At 41.6% G+C, this 25763-nt stretch overlaps 2 protein-coding genes across 3 annotated transcripts in view; one reads left to right on the forward strand and one right to left on the reverse strand.

Annotated features, from left to right (window-relative positions):
- Positions 1–14251, forward strand: part of VWC2L (von Willebrand factor C domain containing 2 like) — a 125090-nt gene extending 110839 nt beyond the window's left edge. Inside the window, exon 4 of the mRNA XM_073306731.1 lies at positions 13848–14251. Coding sequence (XP_073162832.1) covers positions 13848–13879 — 32 coding nt within the window. The 3' untranslated portion in view covers positions 13880–14251. The remainder of the gene's footprint in view (positions 1–13847) is intronic.
- Positions 1–25763, reverse strand: part of BARD1 (BRCA1 associated RING domain 1) — an 80781-nt gene that overhangs the window by 1582 nt on the left and 53436 nt on the right. For both annotated transcript variants that reach the window (XM_073306728.2, XM_073306727.1), the window contains 2 exons: positions 16707–16804; positions 15657–15985 (listed from right to left, as the gene is read on the reverse strand). In XM_073306728.2, coding sequence (XP_073162829.1) covers positions 15657–15985; positions 16707–16804 — 427 coding nt within the window. The remainder of the gene's footprint in view (positions 1–15656; positions 15986–16706; positions 16805–25763) is intronic.

The following is a 25763-nucleotide window of genomic DNA, read 5'->3' on the forward strand; positions in this document are numbered from 1 at the left end:
TAGCTCACGAAAGCTTATGCTCAAATACCTTTGTAAATCTCTAAGGTGCCACAAGTCCTCCTTTTCTTTTTGCGGATACAGACTAACACGGCTGCTACTCTGAATCCCTGCCCTGTAGAGTTTACTAACAGACAAAGTCTAGGAGGACAAACAGAGGCAAAGGGACATGCCCATGGTCACGACAAGAGGGCAATGAGTTGGGAATAGAACTCAAGCCATGTGACATGTCCTGCCCACTATATCCTAGCTAGTCACATTGGGCAGAATTTACCCCCCCCCCCCACTACAGAGGAACGGTGCTAGGGCTTTGCATCACATAAGTCCCACTCAAGATGTATTTCGAAGCCTTAAATGGGATTTAAGCAGTGCATACAATTTGTGCTGGCCTCTGCACTGTGAGAATTTTACCCATAGTCTGCTCCTGGTCCCGCTGAAGTCACCAGTAAAATTTCCATTGACCTAATAGTGCAAGACCAGGGTGTAATTCACAAAAATCAGTCATTTGAAGGGTGTCTCCTAGTCATTAGTGAGGTTCACCCATAGGCTACATGATGGGGAGAGGACAAAAGAGAAATGCCTTTTGTTTCTTTCATGGAACACATTGCTAATATAATGCATGTGTCACACTACACTGTGAGCACTATAATGAGAATGGGTACCTCTGGTTCCATGTCTCCAGTTTCATAACAACATTTGTCATGAAGTTTGACTTCATTTTATGCCATTTTCCATTCTTATTTACGATTTTTTTTTGGTCATAGGAATGGTGTGTTAGAATGCTAATGTCTCCTACTGTTACTGCACATTGGGTGTATTATGGAGGTATGGGGCCTTGACCTTTTCAATATTCTGTGGGCAGCTCTTATTAATTCAGGGATCAGAAATCAAAACCAAACACGACCTTCTTCTAAAGGAAAATGCAAGGTTACTCCTCTCTGCCCCATCCCTAATAGTGGGAGAGGCACTTTGAGGGTCAATCTGTAAAATTATCAAGCTGAAGGAAATATGAACAGGATGGGAGACAACCTGGAGGAGTAGATGAGAAGGATAAAAGACAAGGGAAGGAGAAATAGGACATACAAAAGAAGGAGCGTTGGACAGGATAGGCAGAGAGTATCGAGTTCTCTTTCAATGTCTTGTAGCATATACGAATGACACTGGGGTTGTTTTTCAAATGTCTTATCTTATCCACCACATCTACCCTACGTTATATTAAATAATATACCCACAAAATGTGCAGGAACTAAATAAATGCCATATAAATTCACACACTCATTTCATGAGCAAACCATTCCAGATAGGTAGTGTGGCTCGAATCTGGGAATTACCATCTGATGACGTACAACTGGGAGTACCTTATTCCTCCATCGCCAGCACATAGAAGAGGTCACTAGGTGAAACAGATACTACACACCCAACTGTGCAGCGGTACAAAGTGCTACTATGCTTCTGCTCTGAAAGCTGCTGCTGTGGGGATGAAATACAAGAACATGCTGTGGGATTCACCAGGTCATGAGCCACGCGTCTTTCAAGCAGAAAAATAATCATCATTATAGTATAATAATGTCCGGAAGCTGAAAAATCAGACTTTAGCTCTCCAGTCAGGAATACTGTCGGGTTATTGACTTTTGGATACCTGACATAAGGGAGGATGCCACAAGTACTCTAAAGTGCCACAAGGACTCCTCGTTCTTTCTGCTGATACAGACTAACACGGCGACCACCCTGAATGTTATCAAAGGCTTTTTGTTGGTAAACTGCTCCAAAGATCATTGTAAGATTACGCGCAATTGAAAAATATAGATTGAGGAATCATTAAGGTAGAATTAAAGTGCCACGGAATTTTTGACTTGAACACGCAATACCTAACAGGGCAAGGCAGAATCAAGCCTTTTTTTGCCTCTGTCTTCACGAACAAGGTCAGCTCCCAGACTGCTGCGCTGGGCATCACAGCATGGGGAATAGATGGCCAGCCCTCTGTGGAGAAAGAGGTGGTTAGGGACTATTTAGAAAAGCTGGACGTGCACAAGTCCATGGGGCCGGACGAGTTGCATCCAAGAGTGCTAAAGGAACTAGCGGCTGTGATTGCAGAGCCATTGGCCATTATCTTTGAATCTGGAGGATGGTGTGGATTGCACTCTCAGCAAATTTGCGGATGATACTAAACTGGGAGGAGTGGTAGATACGCTGGAGGGCAGGGATAGGATACAGAGGGACCTAGACAAATTGGAGGATTGGGCCAAAAGAAATCTGATGAGGTTCAATAAGGATAAGTGCAGGGTCCTGCACTTAGGACAGAAGAACCCAATGCACAGCTACAGACTAGGGACCGAATGGCTAGGCAGCAGTTCTGCGGAAAAGGACCTAGGGGTGACAGTGGACGAGAAGCTGGATATGAGTCAGCAGTGTGCCCTTGTTGCCAAGAAGGCCAATGGCATTTTGGGATGTATAAGTAGGGGCATAGCCAGCAGATCGAGGGATGTGATCGTCCCCATTCAACGTTGGTGAGGCCTCATCTGGAGTACTGTGTCCAGTTTTGGGCCCCACACTACAAGAAGGATATGGATAAATTGGAGAGAGTCCAGCGAAGGGCAACAAAAATGATTAGGGGTCTGGAACACATGACTTATGAGGAGAGGCTGAGGGAACTGGGATTGTTTAGTCTGCGGAAGGGAAGAATGAGGGGGGATTTGATAGCTGCTTTCAACTACCTGAGAGGTAGTTCCAGAGAGGATGGTTCTAGACTATTCTCAGTGGTGGAAGAGGACAGGACAAGGAGTAATGGTCTCAAGTTGCAGTGGGGGAGGTTTAGGTTGGATATTAGGAAAAACTTTTTCACTAGGAGGGTGGTGAAACACTGGAATGCGTTGCCTACGGAGGTGGTGGAATCTCCTTCCTTAGAAGTTTTTAAGGTCAGGCTTGACAAAGCCTTGGCTGGGATGATTTAATTGGGGATGGGTCCTGCTTTTGAGCAGGGGGTTGGACTAGATGACCTCCTGAGGTCCCTTCCAACCCTGATATTCTATGATTCTATGGCGCTTAAGCATGTGCTTAGTGTTAAGCAACATTGACAGCAGGGACATTGTATTCAACACCTTCCAGAATCAAGCCTTAACCACTGATAAAGCTATATAGTGCTATTCTAGCTTAATTAGCCTAGAGATGCTAATATTCCTGACCTTTCACAGTTCTGTGGGTTTGAAGCCTGGGAGTTGGATTAGGGCACATCTAAGATTTGGTGAATCATAAATATAAAGCCCCAGACAGTGAGCCACTGATGAGAGAAAACAACTTCTCATGAAATTTACTAAAACACCACATCAAATTAGGCACAGTTCTGATGCATTGTCTTGGAGGCTTGGTGGTTGTGGCCATTCGCTTAACAGGGTTTAAGTCCATTGTATCAGTGGTTCTCAGCCAGGGATATGCATACCCTGGGGGTACCCAGAGATCTTCTAAGGGAATACATCAGCTCATCTAGATATTTGCCTAGTTTTACAACAGGCTACAGAAATAGCACTAGTGAAGTCAGTACAGACTAAAATTTCATGCAATTACTTGTTTACACTGCTCTATATACTGAAATGTACAATATTAATATTCCAACTTATTTATTTTACAATTATATAGTAAAAATAAGAAAGTAGGCAATATTTCAGTAATAGTGTGCTGTGACACTTTTATATTTGTATATCTGATTTTGTAAGCAACTAGTTTTTAAATTAGGTGAAACTTGGGGGCACCAAGACCAATCAGACTCCTGAAAGGGGTATAGTCATCTGCGAGCCACAGTATTATGTCATTTTGCCTGACCTTCCGTACAACATAGGCCACAAAATGGGGTAGGACAAGCTATATTATTTCTTTTTGGGTTGTCTTCTGTTCAACATACTGGGAATGTAACTGGGGAACACTTAAATGTGTGAAATCACGGTTTCTCATGTAATCCAGGACCTATGTGAGCTAGAAAGCCATTCCCAATGGGATCTGTGCCAGGGAGACAAAATCTCAAAGATCTACACAATAGAATTTTTTATTGTTGAGACTAGTGTCTCAGAAAGCAGAGACCACATTACTTAAGGTGCAGTGAATGAATCAAGCTTCATCGACAATATTTAATCAGAGCAACATTAATAGCACAAACGCGTCTCAGATACAGGATTTCAAGTGCTTCATGCCCTTTTAAGTCCTTGTGAATTTACAGAAATTGGTTGTCTTGTACTAACAAATAAAAAAAACTAATGGATGTACATTAACCTTTTGGTAGTAGATTTCCTGATACTAGCTACTAATGCAAAAATCCATTAGTCGGCATTGTCTGGAAATCAGGACATGCAGGATCATAATGTCGAGAATTAGCCTGCAAAAGTCTGATGCAGAAGTGGTACCCCAAGGCAAGGCGTTTTGAGGAGAAAGTTGAATAAAGAAAATCTACACAGGTTTAGTTTAACACAGTGTTACTGTATGGAAGACCTTTAAAAGGCCCTCAGAACTGAGGATTTTGAAAAAGATCCTCTCTTATTTAGTACCCCACAAATAATATGACTGTCCAGCCCACATAAGTGGCCATATAGTTTACCTCTCTTGCATTTTCCTAAGTTTTTGAGTGCTTGACTTTACAACTTTAATGTTCATTTAACTTAGGGTTTTTTAATATAATACTTTAACTTTGCAAAGGAGTCGTCCATACAGTGAACTAGTTAGACATGTGTATTTTCCCCCCCACTATTAGGAATTGTATAGGATTCCCTTCAGTGAAGAACAATCACTTCATGAAGGTCCTGCGTCCACTCTCTCTCATCACTTTCACATCAATCTATTTATAATTCAGTTTTTTAACATGCTAAGTTTAATATCAGCTAAGGTGTGTGCATGTGTGAGAGAAGCAGAGAGCCCATCATCGACTTTTAAGTTTGTGTATATGGATCACATCCTACGGGCTCATTATATACCCTGCTTTCCGTGCTCAGATGCATTTCACTTAAGAGATCAAATATTTTAAAAAATGTAAAAAGATTTATCGCTCTGCAGGACTGAAAGGAAATTGTGATTTAGCCTCATAAGTAATGATAGTTTTAGAAAGATTGTTGGCAAACTAGGACAAAATATAGCTTAATTGGCCATCTGGAATCCATTTGGAACATCGCAGGATGAACTCTGTGAATCTAATTCTTCATAATACCACACACCAAGGGCGACAGTCTGAGCACAGGCCTGGGGAAGAGGTGCCAAGGAGAAAAGATGGTGCAGTTAGGCTCTTGGCTTGGAGTCAGGAGATCCAGGTTCAATTCCCAGCTCTGCCACAGCCTGCTGGTGTGACCGTGAGCATTTCACTGACTCTCTCTGTGCCTCAGAGCCTTGGCTGTAACATCAGAACAGTGCTGCCTATGTCTTGTCGAGTCACACGGTGAAATCTTCAGGTCTCCTACCGTGTGCACGTACAACCCTTTGCACAGTTAGAGCAAAGGGTTAGTTGGGCAGGAATTCCCCGCAAGAATGTTTGAGATTTTGAAAATGTTTCCTGTTCTGACCCGGGATGCAATCTCTGCATCTTTGTGAACCAAAACTACCCCTCCCCTCCCCGGCCCCAATTTTTTGGCTCATAATAATTTCAAACAGTTTCCATTTTTGACCTTTTTATTTTTTAAATAGGTTTGTTCTAAATTAATTTCATTGTGGAAGGAAAAAGTCGGTTGGAACTGAAAAACGGGAAAGTGTCCAAAGACCCCCCATTTCAACGCTCTTCACTTCCGTTTTTCTCTCCCAATAGAGGAACTTTGTCAAAACCAACCCTTTCCCGCAAACAGCTTTGGATTCCACAAATCTGCATTTTCCAATGGCAAAAAAAAAAAAAAGAGAGAGAGGTTTAGTCAAAACATTCTCCATCAGTTCTAAATACAACAGACCCTTGCACTTCCTGGCTTCTGGGGCTGCAGCCGGACCACTAATAAGGATTTAAGCCACCTTTGCAGCTTCTTTATCTAGGGGCCTTTTGTGCAATACCAGTCACCAGGGTATTGAGATGTTAGTAAACATGATAATAATCATTTGAAATGGACTCTTTGTCTACCTCCTGAGGGTCATCCACTTAAGCATGGAGGCGCTCTCTTTCCTTCTCTCCTCCTCCTGCTCTGTCTTGCACCTCGCTCTTCTATTCACTCACCGCCTCAGAAGCTCATTGCTCCCCCAAGGCTTCTGCTCCACTCCAAGTGGCTGATCTTGAAGCCTATACTTAGTGTGAGTGCCCTGGGTATGTTACCCGAGTAAGCACTAGGGAAGACCTGCAAATCTTAGGGAATATGCCTTGTGAATGACATGTGGCATGACCTTCAATACCTGATAAGCCAGGAGTTGTGTGAAGCTGACAATTTGTTATATGCAGAGATTCTGGGCTGTATTTTCAGAACCGTTAACCCAGACACAACCTGCTCCTGGGGCTGGACGACAACACAACTCAGCAGCGGCTTTAGTCGCCCTGCCGCAGGTGTGCACCGACAAATGGCTCCGGGAAGGGATGCAGGCTGGTACCGTCATACGGAGAGCTTGCCATAACCGTCTCTTTCAGAAAGGTGCTTTGAGAACTAAGTTGCTTCATGGCTCTAACATCAGCGGCACTAATGAGGCTCCATGCTGACACAATTGGTGCCCTGAGCCAAACTGATGAGGAAATAAAAGCAAGAATAATGGGATTTTCATGGGCTCGCAAACACGTAATTTGGTGGATTACAACAATAATGGATACAATTTGCAAAATGCAAATAGCTTTCAGTCAAATACGGCTCCCTCTCCTCTCGCCACCTCCCACGAAGGCTGCTGAGGATGGGTTAGAGCTCTCAGCGTGAATCAAGTTCCATGTTTAACGCTGATGGGTCTTCTAGCTGAGGCCATAAAGTCGAGGCCCCTTCTGCTTGTGTGGGGGCATTAAAGCTTGGATCAGATGATATTCTAGAAGAGCAGGGGTTTGCACTAGTGTAACTGGCCAGAATTTCTCTATCCCCTCCCCCACCGTGCACTGGCTGGCTGCCACCCCAGCTGCAGGTCAGTGGCATTATACAATCACTGAGGCCACTTCACCCCCCTCTGACAGTGAAAAGGGCCAGTTCAGACCCACTTTAAAAGCCCCTTTATTGCCGCAGGAGGGTAAAGCAGCCTTAGTATAAATGAGAGCTCAAGCTAGACCTGCATATGTTCTACACAGTGCATCTGACCTATCATCATGTTTGCTGATACACTCCGACTGCATAGCAAGGCAGCCATAAATCCATCTTAACTGGTTGGTCAGGCCAGCTACACGTCGGGTTTGCCTTGCCAGCGTGGTGCAAAGCAGTCAGAATGTGACCCATATGCCAGGAGGTCTGCTCAGATCCCCATTGACTTCACTGGTGCCCCACGAAAGCACAAGAGTGAAGCACAATGCAAGGCCAGGGCCACTGTTTGCAGCATGCTTTGGGATCCTTCGGGATGAAAGAAGGTGTGCAAACATAAGCATATTATGGGACAAGGACTCAAGCATGTAGTGCCTCTTTCAATCCCCTCCCCATGGTCAGTGTGAGACAGTTGCACCATGGAAGCACTTGTGTCTCAGACACATGGTCTGGTGGTGCTCCCGCCTCTGGCTGGATGCTCCCCAGTCTGTGGGGTTTGGAGCCCACCTCACTGGGCTCCTTGTGCCCTTTAAGTCTCCTGGGTCAGAACGCAGTCCAGGCACTGCCCCCGGCTGGGGTCTCTAGACACACTCTTGGGGTGTTGCTCCTCTGTCTAGCAGCCCTGCCTGAGAAGTGAAACCACAAGTCCAACGGTCTAGTCCCTAATGCGAACCCCTCAGGCTCCCTCATAACTGAAGTGCACCCTCTCTCAAAACACCGGCCGTGTGCGTGCTCCAGGTTGCAGCATCACTCTTTAGGGCATGCGACAGGGAAAGTAACAGACATTTTGCATGGATCAGCTCCTTCATTTTTAATTCAAACTTAAAACCACTGGCTCCACCTGCAAGACTTTCCCTTTCTTCTATTAAAGTTGTCTGCGACCAATTATTTACACTCTAAAGTAAATCCTTTCCGAATAAATCATATACAATAATAGAAATAAAGAAACGGTAACTTACTATAACGGTGGGTCTTCAAGATGTGATGCAGATGGGTAATCCACGTAGGTGTGCATGCATCCAGTCCACCAGAGCTGGAGAATTTTGCCTAGTAGTAGCCGTAGAGGGGCCGCGCTGATGCCTTATGGCCATAGCCCCTCCCCGGGCTACATGAGGCAGCTCCCCCGCACCGCCCTTCAGTTCCTTTGCACTGAATGCCCAGAGACTAGACTCCAATGCAGAGGGGACAGAGGATGGGTCGCACAACACGTCTGCATCAAGTAACCGTTTCTTCTTCTTCTAGTGGATGCAGCCATGTATAGCACTTAGGTGACTCACAAGCAGCGCCCACAGGAGGCAGGGCTCAGAGTCTGTCTGAACAAGGATTGCAGGACTGCCCACCCAACGCTTGCATCCACTCTGCTTGATGTGGTAATAGCGTAATGGTTCATGAATGTATGCATCGATGACCACGTGGCAGCCCTCAGATGTCCCCTATTGAGATGTCACTGAGGAACTACTGACATTGCTTGAGCTCGCACCCACTGAGGAGGTGCCATCAAAGCTATTTTGTATGCAGTCTTGATATGAGATGATATCCACAAAGAGATCGTAGATGAATAGACCACTTGCCCCTTCATACAATCTGCATTTGACACAAACAGATGAGGAGAAGCAGCAAATGGTTTAGTCCTGTCCAGGTAGAAGGCTAGCCATCACTTGACGTCTACAGTGTGGAGACGCTGCTCCTCCGGAGATGAACGCAGCTTAGGAAAGAACGCAGCAAACATACCACGTAGCTCAAATGAAACCAAGAGACCACCTTAGACAAAAAGTTTGGGTGCAGCTATAAAGTTACTTTATCTTTAGAGAATTGTGTGTAGGGAGGCCGTGCCCTCAAAGCCTGCAGCTCACAGACCCGCCTTGCAGATATTATTCGCGCCAGGCATGCACGTTTCTCACACAAAAGCGGGAAGGAACAAGATGCCAGAGGCTCGAACGGTGGTTCCATTAAGGCCGCCAGGACCACGTTAAGGTCTCACACTGGAACGGCTCTTGGATTGGTGGATGGAGGCGAAGAAGTCCTTTGAGAAATCTTGCATTGGAAAAGACTGATCTTCCATGAGTGAGGGGTGAAATGCTGAAATTGGCACAAGATGCACTCTCAGTGAGCTGAGCGCAAGGCCCGCAGGCTGAGGATGTAGCCAGTACTCCAAGATGTACTGGGTAGATGCGAGCATCAATTGAACTCTGTGGGCGAATGACCACACTGAAAACCACTTCCACTGAGCTGTATAGGCCATTCTGGGAGAGGGCTTTCTATTATTAAGGAGAACCTGTTGGACGGCTGTCAAGCAATGCCCTCCTGCCTCACTCAACCACAAAGCACCCACACTGGGAGATGCAAGGACCTGAGCCCGGGATGCAAGGTATGACCGTGATTCTGTGAGGGTAGGTTAGGATGGAGAAGAAAGGGTATGAGAGGCTGAACTGACAGCATGAGAAGGTCAGAGAACCAACTCTTCACCATCCCTGGGGAATGAGGATGAGCTTGGCCCCATCCATTTTCAGCTTGAGGCTGACCTGTGGAATGATCAGGCTTGGGGGGGGAAGCGTTCAGGAGCTCCATATGCCAGCACAGATGGAAGGCATCAGAGAGGGAGCCTGAACAAAGGCCCTCGCAAGAGCAGAACAGATGGCATTTCCTGTTGACCCTTGTAGCAGATGGGTCAATCGTCAGAATGCCCCAAGCCGTAAAGACAGCCCACAGGACACTTCCCTACGCGGTATCAGGGAATGGTTACAGGGAGCTGCTCCAACCTGTACGCCACCATTAACACCACACCAACCCATACGCTGTCCGGAGGAGGCAGAAGAGTCACGGAGTGGTCACAATAGGTCTTATACAACCATTTCCTCGATGGGGAATGGCTCCACTGTCTCTTTGGCGAGGTGCCAGGTCCAGAGTGCAAAACAGCAGCTCTCTCAGAACCTTAGGGCGACCTCCGGTCTGACGTAGGCCTCGGTGCCGAAGCAGGACGCATGGTCTGTTGGAGCAGGTGCTGCTTTAGGAGAAGGTCTCTAAGCCACCCGAGTCTGTTTCATGAATGATGTGCACATCGAACATTGCTCTTTGACATGAGCCTTGCCCAAGCAGAGCAAGCACCGCATGTGGGGAATGCTGGGAATCACTTCCCCCCCAGACACAAAGGACAGTGCTTACAGCCTGGTGAGGGCATCCCCAGGGAAATACGCAACTAACCCTAAATCTAACTCACCCTAGGGCACTAACTATATACAACTAGAAAAAAATCACTGAGATGGAGGATTGTGAGATTAAACCACACAGAGCTCCGACTCCAGCCACAGGCGGTAAGAAGGAACTGAGTGGGGTCAGGGCAGCACTGCCTCATACAGCCAGGGCAGGGACGATAGCCATGAAGCATGACCACCACCCCTCTATGACTACTGCTATGCAAGATTCTCCTGCTCTGGTGTGCTGAGCACGCACACACCTAAGTGGAATACATGGCTGCATCTACTAGAAGAAGAATCAGGGATTGCAATCCCATATTTTCATGTAAAACACAAAGTTTGACTTGGAAAACACCTTCAACACCTGAGTAATGTATTGGGGGTTGGTGGAAATGAAACAATTATCAGTTAAACATCAGCATACTAGGTCTGTTCTCACGGGGTGCTCCCATCTATTTCAATGGGAGATGAGAATGCTAAGGACCTTGAAGTATCACTCCTAATATTTATGACCAGAAGACTCAAAATTCCAAAAGAACACCTTCAAAGGGGCAATCCAACACTCATTGCTGTCAATCTGAGCCTGTTTGCTTCACTGAGCACTGGATTTCTTCCTAAGGGCTGATTTTTCAAGTGCTCAGTACCCATAACGCCGGGGCAACTTTTCCAAAGAATTTAAGGTCCCAATGAGGCACAAAAAAAGTGGCCAGATCTTCCATGGAGCCCAGAACATTGGGTGCTGAGCTCTTCGGAAAATCTGGCCGTAAATGGTGCAACAGGTGCTGCTGAGCACTTCTGAAAATCTGGCCCTTAATTAGGGGTTTAAATTGGTGCCAAGCTCTTTGGAAAATCGGGTCTATGTCCAAGAGCCTGAACGGGGTTTATTTGGTCAGGAAGTTTCCTGTGTTTCTCACTGCGCAAGTTAAGATATCTTTCACCAAGCAATTTCTCTAAAAATGCCATGTCTAGAAATGGTCTTCCATGGCAGGCCATCATTTGAAAACAATGGCTCAGTGTGATTTCATGCCTGAAAGGTTTTACTGCTTTGTGTTTGACAAGTGTGTTAAAAGCAAAGAAATGGGAATCTGATGGCTTGGAGGTGGGGGTGACCCTCTTAGCCTTTAATTGTAGTCTCCTCGCTACAGTTAAATTATATTAACACTTGTGTTAATGACAGTTTCTCTATTAAACCTTCTGCCTATGGCCATAAAAGAATTGCTCAGGGTTGGTGGAGTTTAAAACACAATCTGGAAACTGTTCAATGGGGGCTCTGGATGGCTTAAACACAATATATCTTTGTTGCCCAGTCAATGGTACTTGACTTGATTACCTTCCTTACTAACAGCAGCCAATAGTCACAGCTTCTGGAGCCAGACCCTGATCCAAAAGAATTCAGTGGAAATACTCCCATTGATGTCAAGGGGCTTTGCATTCAGGCCACGGGATGTGCCTCTAAAAGGGGTGTGTCCAGTGGTGACAGGAGTCACAGCTGGAACTCCTGCTTTCAGTGCCTCACTCAGTGCGTGACCTTGGGCATGTCTGTCTGGTTTACTGATTGCAGCCCAGCACGATACTGCTCTTAGCTGCCAAATCGTCCCTCCAACGGTGCCTGACTCCCGGCTGCCAATCCCTCCACCTCCTCTGGCACCTCTGCAATGCAGTTCATGTTATCAGCAGTGTGAAAAATTCACATTGCTGCCACAGCACAAAATAAATGGGGGAAAAATACCTCCAAACCAGAGGCCTTGGTATTGAATTGAATATTAATGTAGATAACACAATCTCCTATTATGCTGTCCATATTAATATTTCATTCAGGAAAAGAGCTTTGGATTTTATTTCATGCTGTGGCAGAAATTTAAATTTTGCTACAGAATTTAATCCAGAGTGGCCCAACATCAGTGTGGCACACTGATTTCTGGAAGAACTAAATGGAGTCAAAAACACTCTCTGAAAGCAAACACAACAGAAAGGAAAGTGTTTAATTAAGAGAACTGTACAGTGGTCAGAGCACAGGGCTGGGAACCAGGAGACCTAGGTTCTGTTCCTGGCTCTGCTACATGACCTTTATGCTTCTCTTCCCATCTCTTTGTCTGTCTTGTCTATTTAGCTGTGTAGGCCAGCTTTTGCTGATTAAGCACTTGTAAAGGCCTTATTACCCTTACAGGAGTACCCAGTAGACATTAATGATTTTATCCTCAACAGCCCAGCGAGGCAGAAGTATTCTCTCCATTTCACAGATGGGGAACTTTGTCTCAAACAGACTGAGTGACCTCCCCAAGGTCACACAGCAAGTCTGTGGCAGAGACAGGTGTTGAACCTGTTTACAATGATTAGTAAGAGTTGTGGATTGCAATCAAGATTCAGAACCAGGAAGCTCAAACGTTTAAAATTGGCCCCAAATGCTTCAAAAGGGGTTCTAGGCGTGCCCTTGTTTGGCCTTTTACAGAAGTAAAGCTACAGAATCCTAACTTTTGTGAAATCTGAACAGCGTTTCTGTTTTCTGCATCTTTGATTCTTTGTCTACATCAAATAAATAATTCCCTTTGCAGCAGTAACCTCACCAGGTCATCCTATGGAATCAAATACCCAAACCACTTGGAAATCAAATTAAATTAATGTGAGGGTACAGCTTTTTTTAAATAAGCAGCAAGTCAAAAAATTTAACAGTAAATGTAAACTATACTAAGTACTAGAGTTGAAACACTCAAAGTGAATACTGCTATACTGGTTCTCTTAGCGGATTTTAAAAAATTCTTGTGTAGTCTCAAATATATATATTTATTTTTTACAGAATTATTCCATCTTCTAGCCCTAAAACTGGCCCTGATCCTGCAATTATTCCCATAGGCAGATTCTGGTACCTACACAGAGCCCCCTTGAAATCAACAAAAGTCTGACTGCAGAGAAAATCTTGCAAGATCTGGGCCCAAGTTTATGACTTTTGTATGTTCTGCTGAGAAGACTAGGTAACACTCAGTCTGATGTTATATGGTTCTTGCAGCATTTCATAGAAACCCAGTTTGGAAATGTGATCTAGTTCAGAAAAACACAAAAGTCCACTTGTGAGCAAACCAAATAAACTTAGGAGGATGTGGTTATTTTTCCCATCCCCTGACATTGAGTTGTGGCAACTTTATATATTCTATGATTCTATGATATTCTATGATTCTATAGTTTCTAACCTCACTTCTATTCAGTCCTTAATTCCCATGTGTGTGATTTAGAATTTGCAGCTCCCCTAAACCTCCCCAAATGGTGGATTCTCCACTTAAAATTCTGAGGAGAGTGATTAGATTAGTAAATCCTTAAAGGGTTAAACTCCCTGTTGGTGTAAAGCTGTGCTCCATGACAACAGCAGTGAATGCGTCTTATTTTTATGAAGTATGCTATAGTCTATTACTTAGATTTGATATTTCGCTGTTAACTGAACTACCAGTGTCAAAATAAATTAATGGATACATGTTCGCCTCTGTAGTGTTTACTCACATCGTTTGCTTATTCACAGAAATCAGCAGTTTGCAACAGTTACTCCGTTAATCAGTGAAATTTGTGCGCACGCTTGCACACACAAAGCCAAGTGCACGAGACCTGCTTTTAGTATACGGTGACAGTCCGAAGGCTACCCAGGATAAATGAGAGATCTACATCCCGGGGTCTTCAGCTCCTAAAGTCACTTTGCCGCTTCTGAAAATTTTACCCATTGTACTGTCTGCGAAGAAAGCAACATTCCACAAAGAGTTCCATGGAGAATAATGGAAATGGCCTACAATCCCCAGTGACAATGGCTATAGAAAAGAAATCATTTGTCCTTCCCGCAGAAGAGTCTCCCACAGACGGAATCTTTGTTGCGCTCAGCTGCTGTGTCGGGAATTTATGCAAAATAATTCTGAAATTCTCGTTAAGTTATGTACAAGCTTCATATCTATTCTGCAGCTAAACTTACGTAATAAATTATTTTAGTCATTGGCACCGTAAGTTTTATTACAAGCAATACAAAATACGAACACAAAGGCTTAATCCCATCACACAGCCATCGTCATCATCACATAGCAATCACTACAATCACCCGGCTCCAAGTCATGATTATACCATATGCAACCTACAGGATGAAAAGCTTCACAAGCCATTCGAATACATTGAAAAAAAGCAAGATTATAGACATTAACATAAACTGTGGTCAATTAAGAAAGCAATAAAGGATTCAATAAAAATCAGTGATTAGAACGAAATATGTAAAATGTCAAATTTCACTCAAATGCAATCAGGATAAATTTTTAATAAAAACTCTATTTTCTAAAAGGCATGATTTTATGCTTGTGGGTGCCGTAGTTTTCCCATTAAAGGGGCTATGATAGCAGTGATATGTGTAATACAATTACCATTTGTACGCATGGATAAAACAATTCTTATGATAGCTGTAATCTGACTCTTTAAATCTAACTTTTTTTTTAAAAAAATCACACCTTAAATGAGATGCTATTTTGCTAGGATTTTTTTAAATTATATATTTACAGGTATGAAAGTGGAATGAGTTTTGATAATGACTCATATGCTGTTGTGAAACATTAAGAGTAGGTTAGGTCAAGATTTTTAAATAGAGGGGTGGGATTTTTCAAAAGTGCCTAAGTGACTTAAGACCACAAATCCTATGGAATGTCTAATGGGACTTGTCCTAAGTAACTTAGGTGGTTTTGCAAATACCACTTAGGAGTCTGAAGTTAGACTCCTAAATCTGTATTCATTTTCAAAAGTGCTGAGCACACAGCTACCTTAGATCTCAGTGAAATTAGGCAGATGCTGGAGTATGGTTTTAGGCATTTAACTTTAGGGTTCTATTTTTTAATTCTTGGCTTTAAAGGGAAATCTGACTATGTGATACTTACGGTAGAACGCTGTTAATTTATACATCACACATAAGAAATGGTGATTTCATCCACTTTGAAGGGAAGGTTTGAACAACAAAGGGTGTTATAAAGGTTTCATGTTACAAAGACTTCATTATAAATTACAAAATACTATATGGAACATATATTAGTATGCTGAAATATAACAACTGAAAATTAGCTGTGTCAAATTAACTTAAAGTACATTTTTGATGCATTATCCTTATTTTTCATTGCTTGCTCATTTATTCACAAAATTCAGCAATTCACAGTGAGTCTCCCAGTCATTAATGGGTTCTACTGTGGTTTTAAGTGTGGATAATGAAGAGCGGTTTTAGCTTTTGATTCTAGACTGCCTAGCAGTGTGTTCCAACTGCCCAAGAGGCTCGGAGGTCATTTGTGAAACTTGTTCATGCTGCCGGGATACTCACTTTGTAACAGGTAACAGCTGAAATGACGTCACACAATCTATAAGCCAGCTGGAAGGGGCCATCCAGACTTTGCCTTGGCGAATTTTATCTGGGTTGTATTTAGAAGACACATCATAGATAACGTATTGTGTGCAGAAACTCTGGTCAGAACCAGGTTCGGCATGGTATGCCACTGTGTTGATGGTCTGGGTCACGTCGCTATCTGGCTTTGGCTGCCTAATGAGGATTTGTCCTCCTGCTGCTTTAACCAGCTCTATGAGATCATTCTTCTGGTGGTGGTTGAAAGTTCCCCAAAAATAGAAGTAGCAACCATCAAACAACTTAGGCAGCTAAGAAAAAAGAAAACAAGAAATAGAATAAGTACAGGGTTCCACAGCTCCGCATATGATGGGGAAGTCAAAGGAACAAGCATTAGCTCAATAGGAGCATCAGAAAATATAGGCTAAGTTGTGCAACAAGTTACCATTCCAGTTTCTAGAAACCTCAATATACGTTTCCAACCAATTAAAGCTAGTCTCTGAAAGGCATTTACTTAGACTGTAAGCTCCCTGGGGCAAGGAACACCTTTGTCCTCTGTTAGTACAGTGCCTATCACGATAGGGCCCTGGTCTTGGTTAGGGCTGCTAGGTGCCACAACAATACAAGTGATAAAATTACATCACACCACCAGTCCATTTAAATCAGGAGATGTTAGTTAAAAAGATAGGATGGACCTAGACTGAATGAAAAATAATTACAATATTTTTCCTTCCTTTTAGATGGGAGTGATTCCAAGTAGCAACTGAAACTGGACTGGAGAATCCTAGAGGAAACTTCAGCCTTTGTGTTTCATGCAACTTCTTGCATAATGACACGGAGACTTCCCTCTGAAGCTTTGGCAAGATTTATGGGAATATAAGTCAGATATCCATTAACAGCTTGTGACCATCATTAACAATAAATTCAATCACCACTCACAAAAACACCTGAATAAGTGCACACTGAAGTATTAAATCTCTTATCCACGCATGTGGTAGTGGTATAAAAGATCACTTAAAAAAAAATAGCTACCAGCTGGTCTTGGTTGAGTCTGCCTCTTCGTGGGCCACCACAGATTTCATACTTCTCCTCTCGTTCACGAATTCTGCTTTGCAAACATGCCTTCACCCCTGCAATTAGGCCACATGTCAAGGCAACAGAGCAAAACATTGTTATTGCCAACTCACAGGAGTACTTCATATATTCAGGTCGCATTTCAACAAAGAATTACATGTGTGCTTAATTTTACATACTGTGAATAGTTACATTGAAGTCAAAGGGATTATTCCTACCAGATCAAGTTAAACATATGTGGAAATCCTTGCAACATCAAAGACTAAGAGATTCCACTTTAGCCAATTTCTAAGAATTTCTTTAAAGTGAATTTATAGAAGTGCTTCTGAAAGATGATAGCTTGATGCCCCTGGAAAATGAAATCCTACTCCTAGATGGAATAGGTACTGCAGTAGAGCACTGTAGCTGAGTGGCGTCAAACGTTCCATCCACAGCATACACTGGGCCTGCCTGATATATTTAAGTGACTCTGCTGGACATTCATGCTGCAGAATCTAAGCTTTCATTTCAATTAGGGGGAAAAAACCCAACCACCATGCATAGTTCTCACGATTGCACAAATAATCTTCCGAATACAAATCAGACGGACAAAATTGCATCAGGTCTTCAAGCTGCCTGAAACAATGACAGACAAGTATGAACTCCATCTCCCATTGGGCATGAACTCTGAAGTGTCATTAACAGACATTTTAAAATGTCACAATTAACTACTGCTTTGCTGATCATTTCGCCCCTTAAATAACCTTATTTTGGAGGCCAACCAACAGCCATCAGACGATAGCAAGTGCCTGACCTGGGCTGGTTATAAGCTAATAAAAAGCTGACTCTGTATTGCATTACTAATATAAGGAATCACATTTCATTCCTGTTTTAATGAAAATGATCAGGAACAGGTCATTTGTAGTTGATGTTTGAAATCAGAACAGAAACATCCGAATACCTTAACTTTGGCTTTTCCCTTTCAGATTCACCAATTTATTTGCATTTGAGTAGAGTTTTAGAGGTGCACAAGTGTGAATGCTACATGAATACACATTTGTGAAGCTGCTTTTGAAAGAAGATCAATAAAACCTGTTAACAGCCATCAAAAGGTGCACTTGCTCAGTAGTACTCACAATATTGACACTCCATTATACACAGGCCCCCCACCCATCCTAAAATCGGAAACCAACAAAACCAAAACTCAACCAGGACAAAAAAAAACCAACCCTACTTACAGTTTTTAGCCCCCAAAGGAAGAAGAGCCCGAGATTCCATGAAGTCTATGAAGGACATTGCTATGGTGATGGGTGGCACTACTGAACCTTAAGAGAGAGATCTTCCAGCTTGTGCCAACCCCAAGGAGCCTGAAAGCCCAACTGTGCTCCAACAGGCCACTGATCAGTTTGATTTTAATTTTCATTCTGATTTTTGAATTTTAAGACAAGTTATAAATAAAAAACTCACCAAGCTATTTGTTTACATGAAAGCAAATGATAATTTGATGAGGCAAGTTGTGCTTATATATTTGATTGCAAACAGGGCCTCCCGTATATGGGGAGGTCAAAAATTCTACAGGCCTAGTCTACATGCCACAACACTATGTTTTCCACATTTTTTTCCCTCTCATCTATGCATGCCAGCCTGAATCTGTGCGTGTTCTGCTCAATTCCTTTGTGGGAAATTAACATGAACTTGCACAAAATTTAAAAAGGGTTCCAAAAAGATACTTATTTTCTCAAAAAGGAAGAAATCACGTATTTACTGGAGACCCAGAGCAGCAAATACTGACAAAATATTTCAAAGGTTTTCATAACTCAAGCACTAACCATAGTTTTAAAACGACTCCCACAACCCTTACGTTGATACCACTGCACATGGACAGAAGGAAATCCCAATAGGACTTAACCTTAAGGTTGGGTTTTTTCCCCTCCTCTCAAGAATGCACGGATGTTAATGAGTATTACTTATAATTAAAAGGAGAAATGTACTACCTGATCTAGCTTTGAAAACAGGACTGGTCCTTGCATTATCTACAGATCACCACAAATAAACTTTTTACTTTTATAGAAAAGTACATTAAAAGTTTCCCATATTTAAAATGCATGTTAAAATATATGCCTCAATTTTCAGAAATACTCCACACCCACAACTCCAATAAAGTAAATGAAAGTTGCATGTGCACAGCACCTCTGAAAAAGTATTAGACTATTAACATTGAAGTATCAGTTTATATTTTTCAAAGAGCGGCTTTGGTCAGGAAAACAGAATGACAACCGCACATTTTCTGTTTGGGTTACCAACAAATCTGGGTTATTTGCTAGCAGTGCAGAGCCAGTATACCTGTTGGAGAACAGGCTTTATGCTATTCTGCTTCATGCATCAGTCAATCTGCCAGCAAAGTTCAAATTCCAGGATCCTTGCTAAGGAAGGTGAGGCTTTACAAGGCTAGATTAATCACAACTTGATTTTCAAATGACAACTTGAACTTGTAGTGCTGGCAGTGGTAAACAAAGCAAATTTGATAAGAGCAAAAGAGGAAGCAGAACGAATATGGAACACTACGTTATCTTTTTACAGAGTTACTTCCCTGAGGATAACTGAACTTTAAATCGTGAAAGTGACTAACTGGTAAAAGGCATCTATTTTAGCAGAAAATGCAAAGTACATTAAATCTTCTCTGCATACCTATGTCTCCCCATTTCATGCAGGCAACTCCACTGATAAATCCTTTCAGTAAAATTTAATTGCAGTCATTGTAATGGTTTAATTTTTTAACTGCCATGAGAACATTTAACCAAGATAGTGACGATGATACTGATGTTACCCATCTCATTTTCACTAAGCTCCAACACTGAGAGTTAGAAATGTTACAGGAATTAGTGCTAAGTATTTTTTTAAAACGTATACACATGCACACACCCTACTAATAAAGGTTTGTCTGAAGACTTTTCATCTCATTCATTTTAACCTCCACTTTATCAGAATCACACAATGTACACGGTACACTTAGTTACGGAAAGAAGTCTTGGGCATAAGTTATTGGTGCACAGATGAAAATCTTTCAAATGCAGACATTTTAAGTGAGTTGACTTCACTAAGGTTATATACCACTCCTTGGAGTGATCTTTGTAATAATATGACTGTAGGCTTCCACCATTTGAGAAAGTCTATCCTATAACGATGCTGAAGCAGAACTTGTTTTAAGTCATCGCTCTTGTAATATTCGACAACTCACGGCTAGACGGTTTTACAGAACCACGTGTGCTGAGATGCTTTTTGAACAGCTGTCATTAAGTCTCTTCTCTAATCTCCCGTACCTTGTTCCTGTCTGTGTATGGGAAGCAATGTGAAAATTACTAGAATCCTCAGCAATACGGGAATGTCAGTTGCTGCTTCAAACTTCTAAATCCTAGATGTCATTTTACTGTCAAATAGCATGACTAATAGGTGGTCAGGAAACAGCACCGCTTGGAAGAGAACAGACAATACACACAGGATAACAGCAGAGACACAAGAATGCATAAGGAAGTGAAGGAAATATTAAAATTGCCATACTAGATCAGAGAAGTGGTTTATTTGTTTTAGTATCCTGTCTGGAAGTTGTAAGGACCAGATGCTACAGAGGAAGGTGCAAGAAATCCTAATACAAATAATTATGGAATAATTTTCCCATAGGGGAAGTTTCTTCCAAACCCTGTGAGAATAAAAAAATTGTAATCTCTTTTGCTTTAGCATATAAGCCAAACACTAACTGTGGACATTCTCCTCCGTAAGTATTTCTAAAGCTACTTACTTGTTGGCCTTACTGATATATTGTGACCATGAGTTCCACAGGTTAGTCATATACTTTGTATTTCTTTTCTGTTCTGAGTGAATTAGTTCAATTGAATATCCTCAGATTCTAATATGAGAAAAGTTAACAGAAAGGCCCAAAATACTTTTCCATAGTGTTAATTATGTTTACTTGTATCAGAGCTCCCTCTTATTGGAGTAGTCTGTAAGTCTCAATCTTTTTCTTCTCAGACAGAAGTCTTCCCATGTCTCTAGACCACTGTTTCGGCTATATCCTTTTTTAACTAGGATGATTAGAACCGAACACATTACTCTAGGGAAGGCTGCACCTCTGAGAACATTAGAACAACTGTTTTGTGATAGCACCTAGAAGCCCCAATTATAGAACAGAGCCCCACTGTGGTAGACACAGTTCAAATTACACAGAAAGCTGATTCCTACTCTTAAAGAACCTACCATTTCAGTACAGGAGACAGGGTACTTGGATTCTACACTCTTTAGGGCAGGACTGTCTGTTTTATGTACGGTGCCTAGCATAGTGGCATCCTATATACCAGTAAAAAGAACAGGAGGACTTGTGGCACCTTAGAGACTAACGCATTTATTTGAGCATAAGCTTGAAGTGGGCTGTAGCCCATGAAAGCTCATGCTCAAATAAATGTGTTAGTCTCTAAAGGTGCCACAAGTGCTCCTGTTCTTTTTGCGGATTCAGACTAACACGGCTGCTACTCTGAAACCTATATACCAGTGGTTCTCAACCTGGGTACACGTATCCCCGGGGATATGCAGAGGTCTTCCAAGGGGTACGTCAACTCATCTAGGTATTTGCCTAGTTCTACACCAGGCTACATAAAAAGCATTAGCGAAGTCAGTACAAACTAAAATTTCATATGATTTGTTTATATTGCTCTATATACTAAATTATATGGTAACGTAACGTGCGTATATACACTGTATTAGACAGGCATTTTATGTCTTTACTGAGGTATGCAAGCACGTTAATGAGGTTGAAGTTGTCATGGGGTGTACGTGGTTGCGAAGTCAAAATGGACAGAATTTTAAAAAGAGGAGCTGAAAGCGGCGACAGTGAAAATTGTAATTCACTGCCTCCCAGCATGACAAAGCACACAAGTGAAACAGGCTCAAATATCACACTGAAATGTAAGTGCAATATTTATAGTCCAATTAATTTATTTTATAATTATATGGCAAAAATGAGAAAGTCAGCAATTTTTTCGTAACAGTGTGTTGTGACACTTATATTTGTGTGTCTCAAGTAGTTTAAGCAAAGTGATACTTGGGGTATGCAAGATACATCAGACCCCTGAAAGGGGTACAGTAGTCTGGAAAGGTTGATAACCACTGCTATATACTACAGTAATACAAATAGACTGGAAAGCCAAGACAACGAAACAATACCATTATACAGCTGAACTTGCAGTCTGCTGTATGATAACCACTTTATTCAGCAATATGCATGAGTGCCTGAATAACATGGTAGTTTCCTTTTTAACAACCCCTCTACCAGATTCAGCCAGTCATCCTGATTAAGAGGAGACCAAATGAAATAAAATACTATACGGAATGAATAAATAATTGAGTTATATTTATATACGTAGAGAAGGATTTTCAAAAGTTCTCAGTGGTGGCCCAACTCTGCTCCTACTGAAGTCGCGTGTAAAACTCCCTTTGACTCCAGTGGGAGCTAAGTTGGGCCAGTGCAGAGTGCTTTTGAAAATGCCACATGATCTGTGATTTCACAATTTCCGTACTGAAAGACCAGAGCTGAGAATTTGATCCTGAGACACTGGCTGAATGAGCCATCACGAAGCAGAATTAAGCTATAGTCCCAATTAAAAAGCAATTATCATCACACTCCATCATTAACATGCTACTTCACTTCCCTAGAACAGATCCTATAAGATGGTCATCCCTGAATTGATAAGCCTGGGAAAACAAAGACAAATCCATAACGGATGTCTGAATTTTAAAAGATGATCTATCTTTTCAATCTGTGCTGACATCCTTGTCATTAAACTGATGACTAACTGCTGTGGCTAAAGTTTGTTGGATCAGCTACCCAAAAGAGTAAGAATACCTCCCACTTCAAAGGGATTGGACTCATACTCTAGGGGTACAGTAACCTACACCAGGGTGTCCATTTCTTAGTAAACCATGTTGAGAATCTGTCTGATGAAGGATCGAGTTGAAGCGCAATTGCTCTTATAAAAAAAAGTTAATTGTTCATCTTGGAGATAACCAGTGTCTAAAGATATAAATCCATACCATTCAAAAAGTAGTCCTTTTAAACCCCCCTTATTTCAACTTTAAGCTCTCTGTGGCACAGACTCGTTTGTCTGTGTGCACACAGCATCTACCAAATGGGGCCCTGAGCAGGTGTCCAGGCATTAGTGCATTATAAACATTAAATATTAGAAGTTGTAAGCTTGTGTGTTAATGTCCCCACATTTGGGAAAGGGGAGACTGACTTCTTTCATACAGGTGCTGCTGCTCACACTGTTCCTCTTGTTTACCCTGAATCATTTCTGTCTCTAGTCTTCCCACAACCCATCACAACACATTTGGGGCAAATACCACAAATTCCCAATGCACCATCTGCCTGAATGCTCACACTAATTTACCTTTATTACTACCCTTTCATGTTCATGTAGCTCCCAGGCCATGGAAATTAAGAAACTGCAATTTGTAAATTTTACAAGGTGAGGACACAATCCTCCAACCCTTACTCACATGAACAATGCTACTGATTTTAGTGAAGCTATTTGCATTAGCCAGGGTAACAGGAGTATGGTTTTATTCACCCACTGTTACAGTGGCATAAGCCCTAACTTACTGCACTGACCTTAATGGTGTTATGCAGGATTTACACTAGGTACAACTAAGCACAGATTTTGTTTCTAAATCTTTTAGAATACTACCATCCTAAAAAACTTTCTAAAAGGTTAAGTGACGTTTTATCTTTACTGCTGCTATTGCACAGCCAAATTAGTATCAAAGGGCCCAGGGTCTAGTTGTGGCAGCAACAGCAAATGTTCACTTACCTGTAGATTGGGACCCTGGAAATGGAAATATAGGGGTCTCTATGCAGATAGAGCAGAAACTGATTAGGTGAATTGACTGGGAAAAGAAAGTAGGAATTCTGGACCAAAAGCAGCCTTTGCAGTTAACAGAATCTGACAAAGCGGTTGGCCTACGCCTTAAGCATAGTAGTCTTACTAGTATCCAGAGTACCTTGGAAGAAACACATGAGATCAGATTTCAAACTGAAAAACATAAAAAGGTTTCTGAAACCATTTTTCATAATTAGTTTTACAAACGCCTTAAAATTACATATTTTTGTGAAGCAAGGTAGAGATTGGAGTGGTGTAGTTAAAGCTACATATTCCTGATGTGTGCATTGACATGAAAATGTTTCTTGAATGCATTTATTCTGACATTCATAGTAGCTATTATAACAAGAACATGCATCAGGATTGTCATCTATTTAAATGGGGAATGAAAAATAGTCAAGCTTTTTTTTTTTTTTTAATTAGGAAAAAGGGAGAAATGAGTGAATCCAGAGATATTAAAGAATTCTGCTGTTTTTAATCAAATTATATTCTGATTTAGGAAAAAAAACAGATGAAATTCAGTAATACTTGAAACTTAATCTCAACATACTTACTGGAGGATGAGGATATGCTACTTTCTGTCTCTATTAAGGTCCCAGAAATAATGAAGGCAATAAAATAACAACAGCAACGAAAGATATGGCCAACGGCAAGGAGCAGGGTGACAATGGTGTCTCAATTGATTTTTATGCTGCTCTGAAAATGGAGATATTGCCAATAGTGTGTCAAGTACATATAAAATGTATAGACAATAAGCAACTGGCAATAGGTACTATGAAATCTTTCCTCTCTGAAGATACTTCTTGCACAGTATTACCCCTCTTACATCATCAGCCTCCAGTGAGAGCCAAAAGGGAATTCAAATAGTTGAGGTTTCTGGGCCATCTGTAGTAGTAGCAGGCCTTGTCCCTAGGTCAAATAAGAGTAGTGCACTTCACTAGAATGTTCCAAATTCAGCTTGTTAGTAAGCAAGTATATAGGGAGATCACACATAATTCTAAAATAAATATACAATCTCCAATACTGCATGATGCTATAGAATGATTCAGGCAGCTGAGAAAGGAGATTGCTTTTATTACACAAAGGTATGAAAAGCTGCTGTAAGGGAGGTGTTCACACAGAAAAATACGTATTTTTATTAAAATATTTTTTGCAAAGTATAAAGCAAGTATCTTTTTTGTGACATGAACAAACTCTTCAGGCCATAATGTAAATTTCCTTTAAAGAACATACTTGGAAAACAATTTTAACATGTGCCGCAATGGGAATATTTTCACAAGTGAAATACTGGATCTTTCTATTAACTCAGTGAGTTTTGAAGTGGACCCCAAGTTTGAATTCCTGGCTTAAAAATTTAAGCAAAACAAACATCTCTTATGTCTAATTTATTTGTAATGGCTTTGATATAGATTCAAGAGAAATACACCAGAGTAAGGGCACACTTTTAAAAAGTTTATTTTTGTGTCTCATCTAAATGGATGTAACCAATTACTTAACAGAAGCCATGAAAGCAATGATAAATAAGGAGAGAGTATGAAAAGCAGAGCAAAGTAAAACCCTTTTTCCTAACAAATGTTTCATCAGCAGGCATCCAATTATTTGTTATAACAATCTTTAACTTGTAAATGACTCTGAAGAAGACCAACAACAAACTGGTGGGAGCAGATGGAATGGTGTTGTTAATTATAGGCACTTAACTGCATCAGACCCCGTGAGTTATTACTAACATTTCCCGGTAGGGAGGAGAAGCACTTGCTTTTAAAAAGTATGTTGCTTACTAAGCTATAAGCATTAGCACCCAGGAGTATAATCATCAGTACTTTACCACCACATTAAATAAAACTCAACAGAAAACAAAGAAGTGTATTAAAATGTCATGGAAAAAAGATTTCTGTACAGACTGCGTTTACTTTTTTCGGTTACGTTTCTAAAGTTAAAAAACAACCAAGTTCTCTCACAAATGTTCAATCTCACCTCTGCAAGAAAAATCCATCTTCTCCCTAGTGCTTAATTGAAGGAAGAGATAATCCTGTACTGGTGACATCATTATGTATTAGTTTCTATATTGTTTGACCAGTAAAATGCTGAGATGGAGAAGAGGAGGATACTT

Source organism: Lepidochelys kempii, chromosome 11 (genome assembly GCF_965140285.1).
Source record: "Lepidochelys kempii isolate rLepKem1 chromosome 11, rLepKem1.hap1, whole genome shotgun sequence".
NCBI classification, from domain to species: Eukaryota; Metazoa; Chordata; order Testudines; family Cheloniidae; genus Lepidochelys; species Lepidochelys kempii.